General features: G+C 41.1%; 1 protein-coding gene and 1 long non-coding RNA gene across 7 annotated transcripts in view; one reads left to right on the top strand and one right to left on the bottom strand.

Moving 5' to 3' along the window:
* LOC135795046 (limbic system-associated membrane protein-like) overlaps positions 1-20,621 on the bottom strand; it is a 159,924-nt gene that overhangs the window by 31,602 nt on the left and 107,701 nt on the right. For all 5 annotated transcript variants that reach the window (XM_065306596.1, XM_065306600.1, XM_065306597.1 and 2 more), the window contains one exon: positions 9,349-9,621. In XM_065306596.1, coding sequence (XP_065162668.1) covers positions 9,349-9,621 — 273 coding nt within the window. The remainder of the gene's footprint in view (positions 1-9,348; positions 9,622-20,621) is intronic.
* LOC135795049 (uncharacterized) overlaps positions 1-20,621 on the top strand; it is a 96,866-nt gene that overhangs the window by 35,060 nt on the left and 41,185 nt on the right. The window lies entirely within an intron of this gene.

Below are 20,621 nucleotides of genomic sequence, written 5' to 3'. Positions count from 1 at the left end.
TTTATATTATTTTACAAACATGCCTTCATATTACTTTGATGTTAATTATTTTCTAATTAGCTGCAGAGTAAATTTATGAAACGTTAAACATTTATAATTAACTTCTAAACTCGTTCACAATGAAATAAAATACAATGAAATGAACTCAAAAGTCGGAACGTCGAATGCGAAAAGAGAAAGAGTTTTGTTTGGATTAAACGGGACTGAACATAAATTAAAATGTAAATAAAACAATGCAATATACATAATTCAACATGAGAATCTTCGTCGCGAACAAGCATCCCGCGCTTGGATTTACCGAAATTCAATTTGAGTTATTTGCCTAATACCGCATTTAGTCTCGTCTTTCTCGCGATCCATAAATATAAGGAGTGCGGAGGTGGGGGCGGAAGCTGATGAATATCAGTAAATCTACGAATCGAATAAATAAATTTGAATACATCAACACCTCGGCGATGTTTTCCGGCTAAACAATTCCCCAAACAATCGACTAATACATTTAATACGTGGTATTTGAATTTCAATCATTATTCTTCGGCGTGTGATAAGAACAATGCGCAATTTGTGCTTTGATTGTTCTGGTTGTTTGTACGGCAATTTTGGTTAACACCAATTTTATGTGTCTGAAACGAAAAAAAACGAAACCACGACGTACAAATTTCGTTAGTCGTGTGTTTTTTCGTTCTGGGCGACGCACGATAACATGAATTATTTATATACGAAGCGCGCACACAAAAACCACGCCGGAATCTAATTTAATATGCGGTCAAACGCAAGAATTCAGGTAAGACGACTCGCTTCGCATTGGTTTATGACGTCGTGTTGAAGACCGCCAAAGGTTTGACTGGTTACGACAGTTGCTTGAATTCATCCCCGCAGTTTCCCGATGTGTGTGTAGCTAAACAAAATCAAATCAAATATTTCAAGCCTCCGACTGCTACTCTCGCATTTATAGAAATTCCGGCATTTCCGTAATGAATTCCAGTTTACTACGGCTTTGACTGACCGTGGAAGCTTTCCATTTCTATTTCAAGGAAAACGCGCGCCAGGTCAGTACGAATCCGAAAATATTTCGGGTTAGCCACATTCTGCGGCTACCTAGATACGCTACCAAGAATACGGAAATCGTATATCGACGAAGTTTACGGTACATCGCTTGGAAAACTGTTGCGAATTGAACGCAAAGTGATGGCGTAAGTCGAAATACCAAACCCGCTGCTCGCTGCCAGCGTGCTACTTGAAAATATATTTATGTTTTGGGAGCTGCGCCGTGCCTTAAGTTTTAAATTGTTGCCGTGGGAATGAAGCGCAAGATTCATCTAGTCGACTCATCCCCCGCTAGCGTCTAGAAGCTTTCAGTGGTTCCTCCACCTTAGCGGTGTGGAACCGCGGTGAGAGCCTGGAGGGACACAAACGTTTCCGGCTCGCGTGTTGTGTGCCGAAAAGTGTCCGTCGTAGTCTAGAGGGTGGATTGTGCTATAGGCGCGCGCGCGCGTTTTCCTCGAGGGTTGCCCCCCGATGCCAATTTGCATGTATATTCAGTTAACGGCGGGCAGGTAAATTAGGTTATAACCGACCGTAACATTGTTCACAGGTTCAATCTCGACGTTTTCGGTGCGGCGATGTGGTGTGGGGGAGCGTGGACGTGATTATCGGTGACGACCGCGAGGCAAAAAGGGCACTCACTGATGATGCGCGAACCCTTTTCGATAACATTGTTTAATACAGTTATAAACTGTTTGCAAAGATTTGCACTTGGTTGTTAGGTACCTATTGATTACAAAAAGCATCACCTTACTAATTAGTGATTTGTATGCATCAAGTTACGAAATTTAATCAGAAATAACTTCCTCCTGATAAAATGTTGGTATTTATTCACCGGATTGGGTTATTATGTCGAGTGGAAAACAATAAATAAAATTCTTTTTTGTCGATTACCCTCAACGTAGGACAAACAAACCGGGATTTCGCTTTAGCGGCACCCTCTTCGATTTGAGTCGACATCGGCGATTTCAAAGCTTTTTTTTGCGACCCTCCAGTTTTTTTTCTGCTGTGCGTAACATCACAGGGATAAGACTTTCATTCACATGTATATGATCGCGGCCAAGAAAGCCCTCACATTCTTCGTTACATGTGTGCGAAATGGAAAATAATGTGGAAATGTGTAGCAAAAAGGAAACTTGCAGATAATAAAAAACATCGAAATGACATTTTTGCGCTTATAAATCTTTTGCCGCGCGACGTCCGGCGCCCCTTTGGATATATTACTTATTTATTCGATTGCGAATGGATTTTGTTGAATGGGATTAGATGAGATGTGTGCGAAATTCACCGCTACCAGCTGTGAGCATAAAATTGCAGTTGAAATCGAGTTAAATGTGAAAAATAGGCTAATGGGTCGTAAATTTAATTAAGTAATTAGCACACAACACATTTCGCTAGGAAATATTTTGTTCAATTTGCGTAGAACATAATTCGCGCCTCAGAGCGTATGTGTCTCCATTAAATGGGAAACAATTTAAAGTTTTGCGCGCGCGGAAATGCAGCTCTCGCATGCTGGATGTAGCAGCGCTTGCAGGCGGCTGGTGCACGCCATGTTTATGTGCGTTCATATTAGGCGCGCGATGTGTTTATGATTATTGCCGTTTAATTGGCCGTAATGTGTGCGCATCGGCAGCACTGTCGACACACGGCGTCGTCGTCGGACGTGAAATACGAGTACTCGCGGCGGCGGTGGCGGCGGCTGCAGCGCATGTGCATTTGTGCAACGTGCACGTATTACAATTCCTGATGCGCAGGAATTGTGACACACGTAGGCGCGTTTAGCCGATGAACACACACACACACACAAACTGGTTAGAACAGAATCTATACTATGCAAACAGCGTTTCTCAACGATGTACACACGTTATGTGTAGTCGTGTGTGAACGGCTGGCGTCGTTGACAACATTTATTATGTCAACACGCTGTTGTTGTCGAATTCGTATTCGTGAAATGCCGTCAAGCTACCGCACATCGTTTTGATCGGGTTGTAAGTTAAGGACAATAGCGAATAATTTTGGGACTAATCGTGATTTTGGTTGCGTACCCACAATCAATATTACTAATTGTTTAAAGTGTGTTAATGTGGCTTTTATACACGGAAAATAAAACAATTTGTGCATAATTTGTGCATAATTAAAAACTAGATAATTTTAAACATTGATGTGATAATTATGACGATAAATAGTTAAAAGCACGTAGGGAGAGTAATAAAGTTTCAACTTTGATACTGAAGAAGTCTTTAATCAAAACGCAGGATGTAGAAAGAGGATACAATTTGGGCAATTAATATTTCTAAAAGGGGACGTGGTATTACACATGTAATTTCTCAATCGAGGGTAAAAGCTTCATCCCTCTCGGGGGAGCGAGACCGGCGCGGCGCGATAAGCCCGGAACTTCTTTCGCTTCGTCGTGCACCCAATCAAAATCTAATAAACTTATTGCCGTCCGAACGCACATAGAAAAACCGGCCGTTCACAGCGAAATATATCAAATCTGTTGCATTAAAGCGCACTCATCGCTCGACAACGAGAGATGTTCAAACAGTCGACTATTTGTACCGGCAGTACATACCTATCTACACATGTTTTCATTATGTTTTCGAGTGGCGTGCAAGTTGTGTAGTGTTTTCAAGCGACAAACACGAAATAAAGACACATTACTGCTGCAATTCAATTATGTCCTGATCTTTTTTTTTGTGCGATCGATAAATTCTTTCAATGAAATATTGCGCGATATTTATTTCAGTGCAATATACTGCACGTTCGAGTGGCGAACGGTAATTGAATTCGAAATTCTTGAACGATTCAATGCATCATACCTTTGAATTTAATCGCAAAATGAAGGGTAGCAGATGATATGATAAACTGGTAAGTGCTACCGCGCCTGAATGCTATTTTATTTATTGTGGATTTTTATTTTTATAGTGCACCGAAGCGTTTTTATTCAATTTTACGCTTTTACAGCGCATGTTTAGGATCGTAAAATAAAAAGTGATGAGAAAATATGCATACGCTTATATTAAATTGATGTACCTAGTTATAGTTTGATGCCAGTTATGTTTTGCCCACAGGTGTTATTTTAAACGCATGTAGTATGTGAAACTTGAAGAACGCGTATATCAAATTAGTATCGATTTTTGATCTTCAATTATACATAAAGCAATTACAAGAAATTACTGTTTGCATCAATTTTCCTAGTGAATGTATAAATATCTAAATTTATATGCAGCGATGCATGTGCACCAGCCCAGGCATAACATGTATGCGCAACTGGCTTCAGTTTCGATTTAATTAAGTGAAGGGTGGAATTGGATTAGCTCGCAGCCAGTCTCGGCGTATTATGTTAAGTTTTCGTTTAAAACTATGGCGCTGTGAAGGCGGACTAGCGTAACGTCGTTTTGCGACGCTTTGATGAAGTCAGCCGAAGCTGAGAGATACCGCGCGCCAGACGCAAAAAACGCACGGCGAATTAATTCGATTTTCAAACTCCAACACACTGTGTCTAACTATAATTTTGAATCACCTAATAATTTATTATTAACGCGAGATTGCGAAAGTTTCGCACTGAAATTCAAATGGTTACGTGTGTTTTAACACTTAGAATGAACCCGAATGGAGGGTGGATGAAAACTTTTCATCGTCTGCGCATTTTTAGCAAAGTTTTTCCCAGGCGCGTGTACAAATGGTATGATTGGCGATGGACTTTTTGTTCATTATGTTTATGAACTCGCTTATTTCCTACGCTATGTATTTTTTGAGATTTTTTCTTCTGCGTTGCAATTCGGGCTTTTTTCGGTGCAATTTGCTCGGCATTGTCAATTTTCTCGGCCCGGACGAAACAAATGCAGAGGCAAGATCATCCAACGCGGATACACGTTAAGCACTCACTCCGCTGCCTCTATTTCGAGCGTCGGTTGCATTGTTCATTTGTAAGTTTCTAGTTCGGGGTGTCTTTATTATGATTATTTCAAAAGTTTATCCATTTGGCTAACTAGTTTTTTACGCGTCTAGAAAATCACTTGTAAAGCACAGAGAAAAGAGTGCATTAATGTTTAATGCTAATTGTGGCCATTTTCATTGCAATTTATATTATATTGTAGTGTAAGCTTATTCAGAAGGAAATAATCGAATGAACTTACTGAATAATTGAGATGTAGATGGTTGCTGTGGCGCACGACGACGCCCCAAAACGCGCCAACTTAATGTGTAATGAACTAATTATTCGATTGATTCGTTACGTGGTAACTAACCGATGCAAACGTAATGTGGAACCAAAGTGGCAGCGAATCACTACGTCGTGGTTGGTGAAATATTAACACATGTCGATTAAGAATTTACACACGTTCAAGGGTGAAATGAACACTAATAATTAATATGGCTTTCCAGTCAAAACGTTGAACATAATACCTTAAGTTTAGTTTAGCTACTTGGTACCTAGACAAACAGACTTTAATAAAGCAAATTGGGATATTATTGACCACAAATTGCTTTCTCCTTTAAATATTTAAGAAAAATTTATTTTTTTTTGTTAAAATGTAGTAAATTATGCTTCAAGAAGTTTAGTAGAAATGTCACATTCAATTATTGGTTTTCTTAGCAGATAGATTACATGAATAGTGGTAAAAGCAGGTGGTAAGATGCAAGGCGAATGGAGAGATTCACATGTTTGCGCCGTGCGTGTGAAAGGCGCCCAAGGCCGTTAATCATCCAAACGCCGGGTTTAATTTGGCGCGGCCATAAAACAGATTGAGTGGCGAGAGATGTTATGTATACCTTGGGTAACATTAACCTGCCCGCCGCCACCAGCCGAAAACGCTCGCGAGCCCCTTAACCGCAATGACTTGTTGGCGCGTTGCGTTACACCCGCACGTGTATGCGCGAACATCTTTTGTAAATTTACCTCTTAGCCCTTAGCCGTCCGGCAATCTCACACCTCCTTTGAGCCAGACATCCGTAATTTGCATAGAAATAGCTGTCTTGTTTGAGAGACTCTTCGATAAGTGATTATAGTGATTAAAAGTTGAAAATATTATTAAGTCATCTAGGTCGTGTAAATATCATACGGAGCAAATTTTCTCCGTGTTTCTTTCTGTGTGCCCGCCGCAAAATATAACAAATAGCAGCAATTAAGCGCGCCAGTCGCCGCGCGTAATAATTCTTCACATTATATACGACTACACGAGCTGGGCGCGCAGCAAAGTGTCATGCAATGTGGCGGCGCGCAAAATATCGAAATAAGCAAGCTAGCGCACAAACGAGCACAGCGTAATTACACGATGCACACGACGACGATGCATTGCGACACGTTTAAGTTGTGGGATCGGAAAAGTGGCTCAAAGGAAAACAGAACAGTCTGGCTCAAGCAAACACATCAAGGTGTGTGTTTTCTTTCATCCTGTCAAAGTAAATAATTTAAAGAAACTTGCAGGAGACGAAGTTTATGCGCCAGAATCAGAAAAAGAAAATTATTAAAACATATACACGTTGAAGTGTTAGCTTGGCTGCTTGTGCAGCGCATCATCGCGCGTGGCCAGGATGTTGAGACACGCGCAAAGCCCAGAAGACCAAAGACCCCAAAGCTAAAGATATGCGAGGCATCCATAAATAAGCGTCGCAAGTACACTCGGCGGTAATCATAGCCCTCTCGTTTGCGCAACTTTGATGAATATTTTATCAACAAGTGACACACTTTACTGCCAGCCGGTTTTCGTAAATTAACTCATCAAATATGCAAGAAAACTAAAACTTTAAGAATTAGCCGTCTAAAGTCGTTGCAGGCTCAAAGTGTTTGATTTTTCATATTTTCCCCCACAAACTTTGGTAGTAATGTAATCCCGTATCCAGTTACCAACTCGGTAAAGTTGATATTTTATGCGATTTGTGCGTTTAATCAATTTATAGTGCTTGATTTTAAATTCAGCCATTTACTCTAGCATCAGAAGTCTAGACAAGATTAGATGTGGATGTGGATGTTTCGTATTTAGTAAACCGTAATAAGTTGCGCCCGCAAACGACACGAGACAGGATGAGACGAGCGGTTGTCGAGTTTATCGAGAGGTCGTAAGAAATAACGATCATGAAATGATGCGGAGGCCGAGGTTACATGTTGCGCTCCTCTCGTCTTGAGGTCGAGGAAATGAATGCGCTAGTTTGTTGCTAGTTCCTACAGTTACTAGAGTCGCCAGTCGCCTTTGAGGTATGAGTCTGAGTGGAGTGTGTGGGTGGGTAAGCAGGCGCGATGCACACAGACGAATAGTTGTGAGGAATCTCGGCACTTACAAGACAAACGCCCCGCGTTACAGCAACGACCAACCACGACCTCGAAGAGTCTGTCTGGTATCTGGTAACCCTTTGACGGCTGATGTGTGTGCACCGTGCACCGAGTATTAAATGAAAACAAGCTGCTGTGGGTACTTGGCGCGCTCATAGGGAGGGCCATCTCATCGTGCGCGCACGAAATTGGTCAAAGCTCACTGCGTTCAATATATTTTCTTATTAAATCGGCGCATTTCTTACACGACCAAAGGAATTTTATCTCGGATAACTTTCCGTACGACGGCGCACAATGTAAGTTGACTTTCGAATAAGTGCGGCGGGCGGCAGCTGCCGAAGCGGAAAACTTTATCTACTCGAAGTTCAATAAAGCCATCAGTGTATTCGTTTTAGCAATTATTAATCGCTTGTTATTGAAATTCCAATTACACATCACTCGGATGAAAATGTTTCCGAGCGGTTAGCAACGATTTGTGGCTAATAATAATAATTAATCAAATTTAGAAACCACTTTGGAAGAAAATTAAAATCATAATTAATTGTTGTGTGTCGGATAAAATTAGCATAAATCTTAATATATTTGTTGGAGAGTAATAACGATGACGAAGCGAAATGAAGGATCGGACAGGACGAACACCCAAAGTGGCACTCTGGTGCCGTAAATATCGCGTCATCGCACGAGCGAGAAGGCGGCGCGAGATAACTCGCAACTACCCCGCACGGGGTGTCAGTTAATAAAGTAATAACGCACCTTGGGGAGCCGCCTTAGCCTTTATCCGGCATGCATGTCTTGCAGGCGGGGTGTCCTCGCGAACACATTCAAGTGTGCGGAAACTCTTGCAGGTAGCCTGGCTACATTTAACAAGCAGGTCTAACCGAGGACGTTAGCCAACTTTCTCCATAAAGAGGACTTAAATATGCGACCTGACTATAGCAGCTATAAGCCCGGCCGGTCGCTTTAACGAAACCCTAAGTCTCTTCCAAGCAAAAATTCCCACGAAGCAATTTCTTTAGCAATATTCACGTTTTTCCGTGCATTCCATGCGGTATTCTTCATTTCGCGCTAATTAAATTTCAATCGACAATAAAGGGATGGTTATTTACGACGCGGCGAGCAATTAATAAAGTCGTCCCGGAGATCACGTGAAAGGTTGTAGGTACTGGCCTGATCGAAGGAATGGCTTCGGAGAATTTTCGAACGCGGCCGCAAATCAAACGGGAATTTCTGTGGCTATGCATCACGCGCACACCTTTGCACACCTTTCCACCCACCGACGCGACACATGCCCACCGGAAATACGAGCAGAATTCCATAAATTCGCGCTCCTAATGGCCATTATTCTACCCCTAGCGACCACGACGGACGCGCGCTGGTCCGGCGGTTAAACAACTACAACGTGAAATTATTACCCGCAGGATGTGCGGTGATATTAAAGCACAATTAACTTGTTTTTATCGACTCACATCGACATTCCTCAAAATACCAACTTTTCAAGCATATTATTAATCAAAATATCTAAGGAATTTATTTTATTAGGTGTGTCAAAGTAAATTGAATAAGAAAAAGTTTTTTTGCGAATTTATGTTGGAACATATCCTTTGTTTCATCAAGGTGGAGCAGCGACATGTTCTTTTGAGTGCGCGCGCGAGAACTAGGCGACGAAGTAAATCAGGATTGTAAACAAGTTCGCTTTCTTTCGGCGCCTCTGTACGATTTCTTCACTTACTTTCGAAAGTTTTCAGTTGACTTTGGTCGTTTGTTAACGCACGCTCGGGCGTGGCGCGTGTTAGAATGAAAATAAAAAGTTTATTTCACGTCAAAAATAAAAATCTTCAAATATACAGCCAATTTTATTTATTTTGCAAAATAATTCGTATAATAAATTTTAAAATTTCCAGAAAGGTATGGAAAAATAGTTTTAGTATATTATTTCCAAAATATTATGTCTAAACCGTATGGTCAGAAATTCTAAAGCGTGTTTGTGGTTGCAAGGGTATATAGAAATTTGAAATGCTGCATACTATACTTACATAGCACGTGCAGGACAATCTGCTGCGTGACGTCCTCGCCGACGCCGTTGCTCGCCGTGCACTGATAAACGCCGGCCTGATGCCTGTCCACCGAGTCGAGGACGAGGACGGGCGTGACGGTCGTCTGCTCGCCGCCGGGCAGTAAATTATTCCTGCGCGACCACGTGATTTTCGGCACCGGATTGCCGGACGCCTTGCATTCCAGCCGCACCGACGTGCCCTTCTTCACCTCCATGCGTCCGTTCGACGACACGTAATGTATCCTTGGTGGCACTGCAAACAACAAATATCAAATTAGAAACACCAGCATTCAGGATGGAAAATAACGCAAAATACCATCGTTAGCAACTAGTTCATTTTTGGAACTTTGACCGCAGAAAGTTTTCAGTTTTGTTTCACTTTATAACACGCGGAATTTCTTGTAATAAAAGCTAGAGCTGCTTAAAAGCGTACTTCTTACACATTTTATGGATACGCCAGCGAAGGACAATTAAAGTACTATATCTATATATACGTGGCATGTGGATGATTTTATTTTTATGAGCAGCACGAACAGACCGCATTGTGATCGTAAAAATTTTCTCCGTGCCAGGAAGCGTCTTTAGTTTGCAAAAAAAAAAACAACAACTGCAAATACAAGAGAAAGCTATTTTTAACTTTTTGGTCACTAAGAGATTTTTTTTCTGCAGCTGAAGATAAAATATGTAGGTATTCTGCTAGCGCTGGTTTAAAATTCACTTTATTTTTCCCCTTGAGAGCACAATAACTTAGTAAAAATTTAATAATATTCAAATATATAACAAAATTACAAAACACGGAATTAAACTAAAAACCAGCAAACTCGTAGTCTGTGCCGGTTCGTGCCCGTGTTAAAGTTAATTTGGCGTGGCTAAAGAATAAGGGGATGCAGTGGAAAGATGGGGGATTGTTCCCCCTCATCGCAGGCGGCGGTGTTGGTGGTGGCGTCGCGCCGCCGTTACGTCGCATTTTACTGCGCGCTGGCTGCATGCATGCAAGTTACACGTTTCCGTGTTTAAATTAGCCTCTTATAGAAAGTCTGGATGCGCTGGGATACGCATCGCATACCGTAGCGCCGAGAAAACTGCGCGCTGCGATGAAGAAGCGCATAATGAATATCATTTCATAAGCGAGGCGTGCACGAGATGGAATTCTAACGTAAAATTCAAAATTCACACCCTTTTACGCCAGCGAAACCGTGGAAGTCACTTTGTTAACGGAAATGAATAGAAGAAATGTCTAATCAATCATGGTTTTAAAAAAAATATTTAGTATGTGTTTTATTTCCGGTTAATTTTGTGCCAACGGATATTTTAGTGATGAAACCACGTTGCGATGGCAACGCGTGAAAATTCTTAGTCATTACCTAGCTATAGAAGTATAACTAATCAGGTCCGAGATACATTTCGCAATATTTGCTCCACTGTGGGTTTATGTAGGCGGCGGCGGTCATTCCGTCGTAAATATAAGACGAGGACTTTATTATTTTTCATTTGGAGCGCGCGCGTCGGGCACTTACCGGCGCGCCGCTCCGGAAAACACTCCGAATGCGTTATATACGAGATTATTTTTATTACGTTCGGCGTCTCCGATGTCTGGCGCATCGTTCTGCGTCTCAGCGCATTAGGTGCTCACATTTTCCTCGTTAATATTGTTTGCTAATTTCCTGATTATTCATCGCGAAGCAACCGTTTCCTGTCTTGGTAAATAATGTCTAAATAATAGCATGGCTATACTCTAACACTCACAAAACGTGCAAACTTTAAATTTCCACCCGCGATTCCTCTGCGCTCACATGGCAAGAATGGTGGAGGCGTCCCGGTTTGAGTTTGCTAGCGTTTTCATTTATTATTAAATTATACAACTGCCAGAAACGCTTTTACTTAGAGCTCTGAAATATCGAGCGGTTGCACATTATACAGTTACCGGGAGAACGGGGAATAGAAATGAGAAATTCGCGCTTCGCGCACACTTTCCAACTGGGATGTGTGACTAAACACGAAAAGAAGCAAAAATTCTCGACTTTGTTTTTATTTATTTGGATATTTTCAATTCAGACCGCCGTAACTCTTGTCGTGGAAGGATGCGAAAATTATTAGTCTCGTTGTTCAGTGCCAACACACACATATTCACATACGGCTGGCCTTGCACGCCAGTTCGACGATAACAAATAAGTAAATCATCCATTTTTATAATGGAAGCAGCTGTTTCGAGTGGGCGACGTTTCGCGTGCCGGCCGCATTGTGCGTTCCGCCATTACAAGCCATCCCCCCGAACAACAAATTCGTTAATGCACTCCGACAAACGGTCCCGGTTCGCGCTCGCCGCCACCACCGCCACAGCGGTCGCTTGTATATGATGTGTGTATGGGTGAGAGTGGCTCTAATATAATTTACGACATAAATATTATTGTGTAACACATTTGCGTTATTGATTTTGTTATTTACGGACGCGAGCGGCGGTAATATTTTCGTAATTCGTATAATTACCAATAAAACCCCAGTTATTAACCCTTGTCCGATGGCGGCGGCGGCGAGCTGTCACACTCGATCGCCCACACGTTTCCCAATACAACATTTCCCAAAATTTGCTATATGAAATAAACCCAATTAATGCACTTTCCATTACCCGGTGTTACATTCCGACCTAGTATGCTTTTATTACGCGCATAATTACAACTCTTAATTATAAATTATTTGAAGACAATATCGATGCGCTATCACCGAATTAAACCGCAAATTGTTTTCGGACATCATCATTTCCACCGCGTAACTGAGTAAACGTTTCAGTTTGGTAATTTGCTTAAATTAATTAATAAAATTCCAAGCGCCGCAAAAGTTTCCATTCTATGCATATTAACACAAAACCACCTGCAAGTGAAGCAAACGTAAAACGAAACTCGCGAGCCACACAAAAAGTTAAAAGAGGATTATTCAGATGCTAAATTAAATTAGCAAGATTAAGATTAAAAGTAAATGCGGAAAGTTTCTCTTTAAATTTGAATTTCTTCAAATTCCACACATCTAATTGTTGATCTTTTGTCGTCGTCGCAATTGTGAACTGTAAGCAACTAATTTTGGAAACTAGACTTTCATCGAGGTTTCTTGCGGCCATAAAAATAGTGCTGCTAAGAGCTGCGAAACCCTCGAAGGAGTATGATAATTCCCTAACCAAGCGGGCTGGAGACGTAGCGGGGGTGCAATTAGCTCTCTTTTCTGGCAAGTTGAACAATTTATACTCATTACGAAACACAAATAAAACTGTCTCCGGGAGTCGGCACCCCGCTCGCTCGCTCGCTCGCGCCGCTATTAGAAGGTAATTTCGCAGTTCGTGACATTTAACTTAATACCCATTAAACACACGAATTACGGCCGCGGACTGCTTGCAATTTGCGTTTCGCGGAGACAATGTATCCCTGGCGTACGTGCATTTTTTTCCTAATTAAATTACAACTCTTGCTTAATGTCACGTTTCATTAGGGTTGTACCATTGCTACGGCCAGGGTCTTAGATCAGTAGACAATGGACTTGCTAGGGTGATGATTCTTTTCGAGAAAGTATCATAAACATAGGTAAATGTAGTTGGGGTGCGTTAATTAACGCTCCTTTCTATCTCCTTTAGTTTACGAGATATTCGCAATTGAAATAAAACGTCAAAAATTGAAAAATTGCAATTTTTAGCACTTTCAGCCGCGGTTTTAGGCCTTTTACCCCATTTATATAAATTATTTTAAATTTACATCTGATAGAGAATGTTCCAATCTTCCATAATCTATAAATTTCTAGTTGCTCTCTCTTTTAGTTTAGAAGATATTCATTTTCGAAAATCGTCGATAAAAATTATCAAGCACCCTCCTTTTACCAATTTTTTTCATATGAATTAAAATTTCATCTCTTAAATTTTCAATTTAACTAGCTTATTTTATAGAGAATTGTCCGTAGATTAAGACGCTGCGATTCGTTACTTTCTATCTCATTTAGTTTACGAGATATTTGCAATAATTGTAAAAAATCGTCAAAATTTTAAAAATTGCAATTTTTAGCACTTTGAGTCGCGTTTTTTCGCCATTGGTACACAATTTACTATAAAATATTTTGGAGTTTGTACTTTTGTACGTTTCAGTCCACATTTTCATTCTTCACAAAGGAGGAATTCTGATTAGCATGTCATTAAGAATTTTCTGCCAGCCGGGGCGAAGACACTCGCCGACGCGCCCGCTCTAATAAGATTACTGAATGCGCTGCTTGATTGTTTCGCTAATGGCTTAGACTTTATACGAACGAAGAGATCTTCATTTTCCGGTCTTTTTCATTTTTTTCCTAGCTGCTGCGCATGTTGTAATTTCTTTTAGGTTCGAATTTCCTCCGATACTCGTTTTTAAGTCAAATTTAATTTTTCTCATACTATCCGACGAAATTTTATTCGCCCGGCGAACAAATTGAATTTTAATCAATTAATTACTAGGCAAGTTTCCTTTTTATTTTGCAACTAAGTAAATGAAAAACGGTATACGCAATTAGAATCGGGAAAAATTTAAATTTTTTGAATATTTTGTTCATCTGAAAAATGTATTTGCGTGGAAAATTGAATGAAATACAATTCGCCGAAATGTTATTTAAACGCGTGGAAAAGTCTAGAAAATGAGCGTAAAAACGGAAATGCTTTACATCTTACAATTTTTATCAATCATGTTTTTATACACGCGTTTTAGACGCACACATGCGCGCATGCACGTAGCTCGCATTATGAACTCAAATTGAAAATCATTTCTCATTCATTTTTCCGCTTCACGTCGCCGATGGTGCTGTTTATGCGTCCGATACAAGCAGCACGAATTTCCTACACACGCCCTCACATGATTTACTTTTCGTTTGTGTGTATAGTGCCTTCAACAAAGCAGAAAATATCAAAAATATTCGAATACAAACCGAATTTTACGCGTTTCATTATTGATATGATCATATCTACGTTAGTTTTGGACAGAAGTTTTCGAAATGCTGGTATCTCGTGGAGTAAAACGTTTTACGGCTACGAATGCCCGGAAAATAATGGCGCGCACGAAAGGTTCTTTATCGTTTATTGCTTCTTATCATCCTCATACATAAACTAGACGCGCACGTGGCTGACGGATAAAGCATCATTCATACCAACAAACAAGCTTCGGGCGAAAGTTGACCACTTTTCAAAACTCCAACCGCGGCTCAACCCGTTAAAACCCGCAGGTGAAAACTGGCGAGTTTAGCCAGATGGATGGATGAATCTACCTTGCATCTAAACCGGAAGTTTGGTAGTGCTCAAAAGCTCGAAAAGTGCAAACAAAAAAAAAACGCGCGCAAAAAAGCCGCGCTCGGAAAAGGGAAGAGTGCAAAAGTTAGCGCGGTCGCGCCAGTTGTTTTATTCCCGAACGTGTCTTCTCTCTGGTGTTTGCGTCCGGTTGCTGGAACGCGCCACGGCATTTTTTACGATCGACCGAAAAAATTATTGTAATTTTATGCAAAGCCAAGTCGCGCGGCGTTGAAATCGATACCTCGCGTTCTCATCTCATCCGCACATCGCAGCGCCTCGTTTTTTGAGTTTATTCGCTCGTTTTTTACATTACTCTGTGCGCGTTAAACCGATTTAATTATGTCCGACTCGTTCACAATCGTTGGAAATCATTTGGGAGCACATCCAAAGCTATCAAATGTTTTTTTTTTCTCGCTAAAGTAGATTTGATTTCGATATTCTGTTATTCTCGCAAATACGGGCAAAAGTTAACTAGGGGAGCGCGCCCTTCAAGAAACCAGCAGAAAAAAACGAAAATATTTATCTTCGTTATCGTTGCATCAATTGTGTGTCGGCCGATGATGATGATCGCTTAGATAGATATTGCGCCCGTATAAATTCGGCCAACTTGCAACAGTTCGTTTTGGGGCCGGGGCGCATTTGGCAAAAGACGCACATACGGCCGCCCCTGATAGACATGAAATGAGAATGCGAATGCGAATCGGCAGTCTCGGAATGAAAATGAGAAAGAGATTGAGCAAAACGAGAAACGCGTTTTGAAGTCTTGCCAAATTTCCAGATTATGAATACGTTTTTGAGTGAGCCATTTTATCACGAACATGACGTTAATAGAGTATGGATTTCGCTCGCCCTCACCACGAGAGGGGCTGAATTATGAACTGAGAACGTTGGCAGCGTTCAAGCCGGCCGCCAGGAATGATATAATAACTCTTGAACGAGTCCATTCGTTTTAAACTCGCGTTCTATTATGATTACTACGGAAACGAAATTATTACGCGTAAAAAACTAATTTACATTAACCTAATCGCTAAAAAATTATGTTTGGGTTATGTAATTATGACCAACGGGTTGCTAATTATATCTAGTGCTTAAATAAACACATTTTTTATTATCCATGGGCCGATATTGTATATTCTAAGGTATAAAATAATATTTATGTGTTTATAGGTAAAGTAAAAATGTTTGTAAATGCGTGACCTGTATTGAGTGTTCCGGATTAAATGCGAAAATTGAAAAATTTTTGCCGGCAAACGTACATAATTGGAAAATTGACTTGCTTTCTTTTTTACGCCCCCCATGATAAATTGTGACGTAACGATGATTGATGGTGGTGCGGTGTGCAGTTCGGTGTAAAACGTCTCGAAAGTAAGCTAGAAAGACGTCGTGAAAACGTCGAGAAATTTGTTGGAATTTTCGCACTTTTGTTGCCTTGCCCTAACCTAGCTTAACCTCCTTGTATAGTGCTCCCACGTTGCGCAAAAAGCGACCATCCATATTGCCCGCGCGCGTGCTGTTCGGGAAGTTTAAATTTATGTTTTCAATGGAAATATCGCAAATACATTGCATAGGAAAACAGCAAAGCCGACAAAAAAAAACACGCCGAGAATATGTGGTACGCTGAGTGCGCGCGCGGCGTGTGAAGTAAAGTAGGCACTGGAAGTTAATAAATACGAGCTGAGGCAGCGCGAGAATGGAAAACGAGGACGTGTTGTTTGCCGCCGCCACCGCTGCCGCCACTACCGCCTCTTTCACCAAACCATCACAGGCACTCGTCGGCATCTGCGATCGAGTAGGTTCTCGATGGCGAAACGCATGTATAAACAAAAACGAAAAGCAACATGAATCGCAAGCCTTTTGCGTGTTGGCGATACACACGTGTGTAACACGCACCGAAACGTATCGGCGCGCTCCGCGTTAGACAAGCAATTGAATATAGGGCGGTGTTGTTGGAGGCGCCAATGTGTAAGCCTCCTATACGATGAGAGAAAGGAAAATTGCTAAATATCAAAAGACAGCTTTAAAGCGTAAACGTAGCAACTCGATACAAGGGAGGAGCGGCGGTGGAGGCGGCGGCTGTGATCCAGCTTTGATGGTGTGCGGTGAGTTGTGATATTGTTTCTCTTCGCTCGCTGTGTTCGTTCAGGGCTCGTACGCCCATTTTACCCCATGCTACACGATTGCTCTCGCGTACAAACAGCCGCGCGACGTGCAACGTAAATGCGGAAACGAGCCAGGAGGAGCGCGCTAAGTTCGGTCATCTATGAAATGCTTTTCGATTTTTCCTGCTGCAGCACTTTGCGCTACGTGCCGTGACTGTAGTCACTCGGTTACTAATTGCAGCGGTCTAAGAGGCACTCTAGAGTCACTCAGGGGATGCTTATATTTATTTGTTTAAAAAAATTAAGTAGGTTCTGTTTTAGCAAGAAGAAGTTTTTGCCACTTTGGAAGTGTGTGCGACGTTTACTCAAATATTTTCCAGCACGGTAAGGTAATTTAACTTTGCTGTGGTTGGAAAAAATATATTTTTTGACGTAAAATTTTTAACCACAGCCGTTTTTATTCGCATCAAAATGAATGAATTTTTATATTTATTTGTAATTGCAAATTTGGCGCTGCATTCGCTGCAATAAATGTAATTATTTTGCATGAATCGAAAATTCCGTTTTATTGTCCGCTTTTTAAACAATAGGCAATTTAGTAGAATTGATGAAAACCCAACAACAATTTGCGTTTCCTTCCCGCGCGCCTCCGATATTTACATGCACGCGAATCGAAAAACGACGCCGGCGGTTTTACGATCTGCAACGGATGCAACTGCGCGCCTCCACCAACGACAATACAGTGGATATAGTACGCGTTATAGGGTAATAATATTGAAAACCGTTCGCTCGGAATTGATTTACATGCGCGTTTTATTGTATCGCCGTGTTTCCATTAAAATATTTGAATTTCAATTGAAAATTCGCGCCGTGCTGCGCTTAAACCTGAATGCGCATGCAGTCAACTCTCGGCTGCGCGCCGATGTGTCAATTCCCTTCGCGCCCACGCACGCAAAAACCGGCCTCCCGAGCGGATTTACAAATGCCTACGGACACTCGAACATTAGGCACACTCGTTGCCAATAACATTTTCTGGCAAAAAGGTAGCAAACATAAAAATAGACGCGAGAGTCGAAAAAAAAAAATACAAACACACTCGTAGCGGCACCAGCAGTGATAAATTTCTATCGATGTAAACCGGATCAGATTCCGTTTCATGTACACATATGCTTAATCGGGTTGAACGCCGGCGGCTGAAATAATACAATAAACCATGCGCGACACGATCATTTACACCTGAACTGTTTTCCGATATTTTTGTTTCGTTACTACCTACATGCCCTCCCGCAGCAAGGGAATTAATGAGCAGTCGGTGAAATAAGTTTGTTTAAACATTTAAATTCTTCGCTGGAGTGCGTTAGGATGCGGGTAATTAAGATGCTTTATGTTTATTTTGAGCGCGCGTGCCCACCACCTACGCAAACGCGCTCAGCGAGGGGATAAATTATTAGTACACGAAATCGCGCAAGGGAGAAATCAAGGCGTGCGCTTTGAGGGACGAATTGTGACCACTCGCCCGGAAGTAATTTCCTCTCGGCCGGTCTGTGCAACTGCAGCCACTCAAGCTCAATGTTTAGACGTACTCAATGAAGTGGAAATTAACGTATTATCGATACAATCAAAATAAAACACCGCGTGTGTTATGGTATTTTAATTAATTTAAATATTTTAGCCAAATTTATTGAGCGTTGTATTACAAAATGTGTTTTTCCTTGTCAAACAATGACTGTAATTTAATAAATACAATTAATCGTAAATCACTTTGAAAGTTGTGATGCGCAACTCAAACAATTGTAAAAATTATACAGTGTGTTGAAGTATTGCTAATCTAATGTGTGTATTTATTTGTTTCCAGGTTAGTTTTCCGGAACACTGTGTATTTCCGCAAAGGATAAAACCCGAAACCGACACATCAGATAAATTTAATTAAATTTCAGGTAATAAAAATTAATTAACCGACGTTTGATAATTTGCTACGCGCGCGCGTGTGTGGGTGGGCGTTGAATCGCTGCGTGTTTTATGCGAACGCATAAACAACACACGCGCACATTTGATTTCCATCCCTTCGCGCCCCCGATAATACTCGTGAATTCTCACACAGACACTCGTGGTTCATTTGCATGTATGGTACTCGCGCCCCCCACGGCCGGTGGTATAATACGCCCGCCGATTCGCATGATTTGAATGAGGATTAAATAAGCGTGGGGATAATTGGTGTGAACCCCGTGTCTGCACGGCGCATACCGGGCTCTCGGGGTGGTTAATCCTTGCGCGGTGCGCTCTCACGCAACAAACGTCTAAATATCTGCGCCGAACAGCCCGAACATGACGTAATATAGCGCTTTACATGCCTTTGGTGCTCCGGTACAGACGCGGCAGCTTTTTCTCTGTCCCTCTCCTGGGGCACGCCGTAGGCGAAAGGTTCGGGCCCCTTTTTGTCATTTTAGGGAAACGCGGCGTGTTTAAGAGGATGGCGGATCTCAATGAGACGAAATTTAGTTATAACCGACGGTTATTATTTTGCGCCGTCGAAAGGGTTTGACGTTTTAAACCTGCATTGATGGGCGGGTTCATTAATCACGTTTGGCTTATCTGAAAAAACAACTTAATTGCGCTCCTCTGTTAAGTAAGCATCTAGGTTAATATAGGATAGCATATTTAATAATAGATATAATTAATCATTTTATTTAAAAAAAAATGAATCAATTTTTTTATTTGCGTATAAAATAATTGTTATATTGAGATCAGAGTTTCATAAGCGCTAAATTAAATGCCCTCTGATGTGGAACAAGTTTAGGATGAAGTAAAGTTCCACTTTTAGTCACTTGACGTTACCATGGCAACAATAAATCGAAAACAGCATAGTTTCCATTCAATAATGCAAACGGTGTGAACTGTCACATACGGCACAAACACAGACTCGGTAAATACAGTGCGTTAATGCGGTTTCTAAAATTATAAATAAACATAAATATTCATACAATAATCAAAGTATTATATGTATTAATACATTATTAACTGAATATAATTCCATGCTAATATTCATGTACTGTTTTTAATGCATAGCAAATGTTTCTGTACAATCCGATCGTATTTCATATTGAAAATCATTCAAATACCCAATTTCTGTGATTACATTTGCGTCAGTTGTTTGAAATCATTATCCCCTCAGAATATATTCATTGGCGCGCACTCTATTATTACTCGCCTCAGTGTGTATCTATGAGATTGACAAGATTGTTACGGCGCAATTATTCGTGTGATGTATGCGTTACTTGATAATAACGTAAATCGCAACTAAACATCTCGAAAGCGTCTCGTAAACATACACGCCGTGCTTTGGATCGGGCGCCGACCGAAACAAATGAATTACATTTGTAATACACCCTTGCGTCGTTACGTCTCTCGCATGATCCGCGTCAAGAGATGTGTGTGTTGTGTGTATTGTTCGTCACGGGCCGCGTCTAGTTGGGCGAAAGCGGGCAAAACCAATAGTTCCCATTAAGCTAAGTGACCAAAATTACTCCGAAACGTATGCGAATTGTGTACGCTGAATACGCGCGAGCAATTAACTTAATTAAAGTTTGTTGCCGTTTGTTGGCGTTCGTTACCGTTTGTTACCGTTTTGACGAGAGCTGTGCATGATGTGTGTGTTTGACTAGGTCTAGAGATGTAGTATACAACACCTGAGGAGATTTGTATATTGCTCAAAGGATAGATAGATGAAATGCATTGTGGTTGTGAATGCTTTGAGATGGACAAAAAGTGTGTGTAAGAAATAAAAACGCATTTCGGCGACAAACGCGATGTAAGTTTTTGTTTATTCACACCTAAACGAGTTGGAAAATGGCGTCTTTTGAGAGTGCACGC

Source organism: Atheta coriaria, unplaced genomic scaffold (genome assembly GCF_025399875.1).
Source record: "Atheta coriaria isolate IRGN ID8LTWV9N9 unplaced genomic scaffold, Caltech_Dcor_3.1 hic_scaffold_6_pilon, whole genome shotgun sequence".
NCBI lineage: Eukaryota > Metazoa > Arthropoda > Insecta > Coleoptera > Staphylinidae > Dalotia > Dalotia coriaria.
The sequence above is the reverse complement of the archived record's forward strand: the minus strand, read 5'-3'. Positions and strand labels throughout refer to the sequence as shown.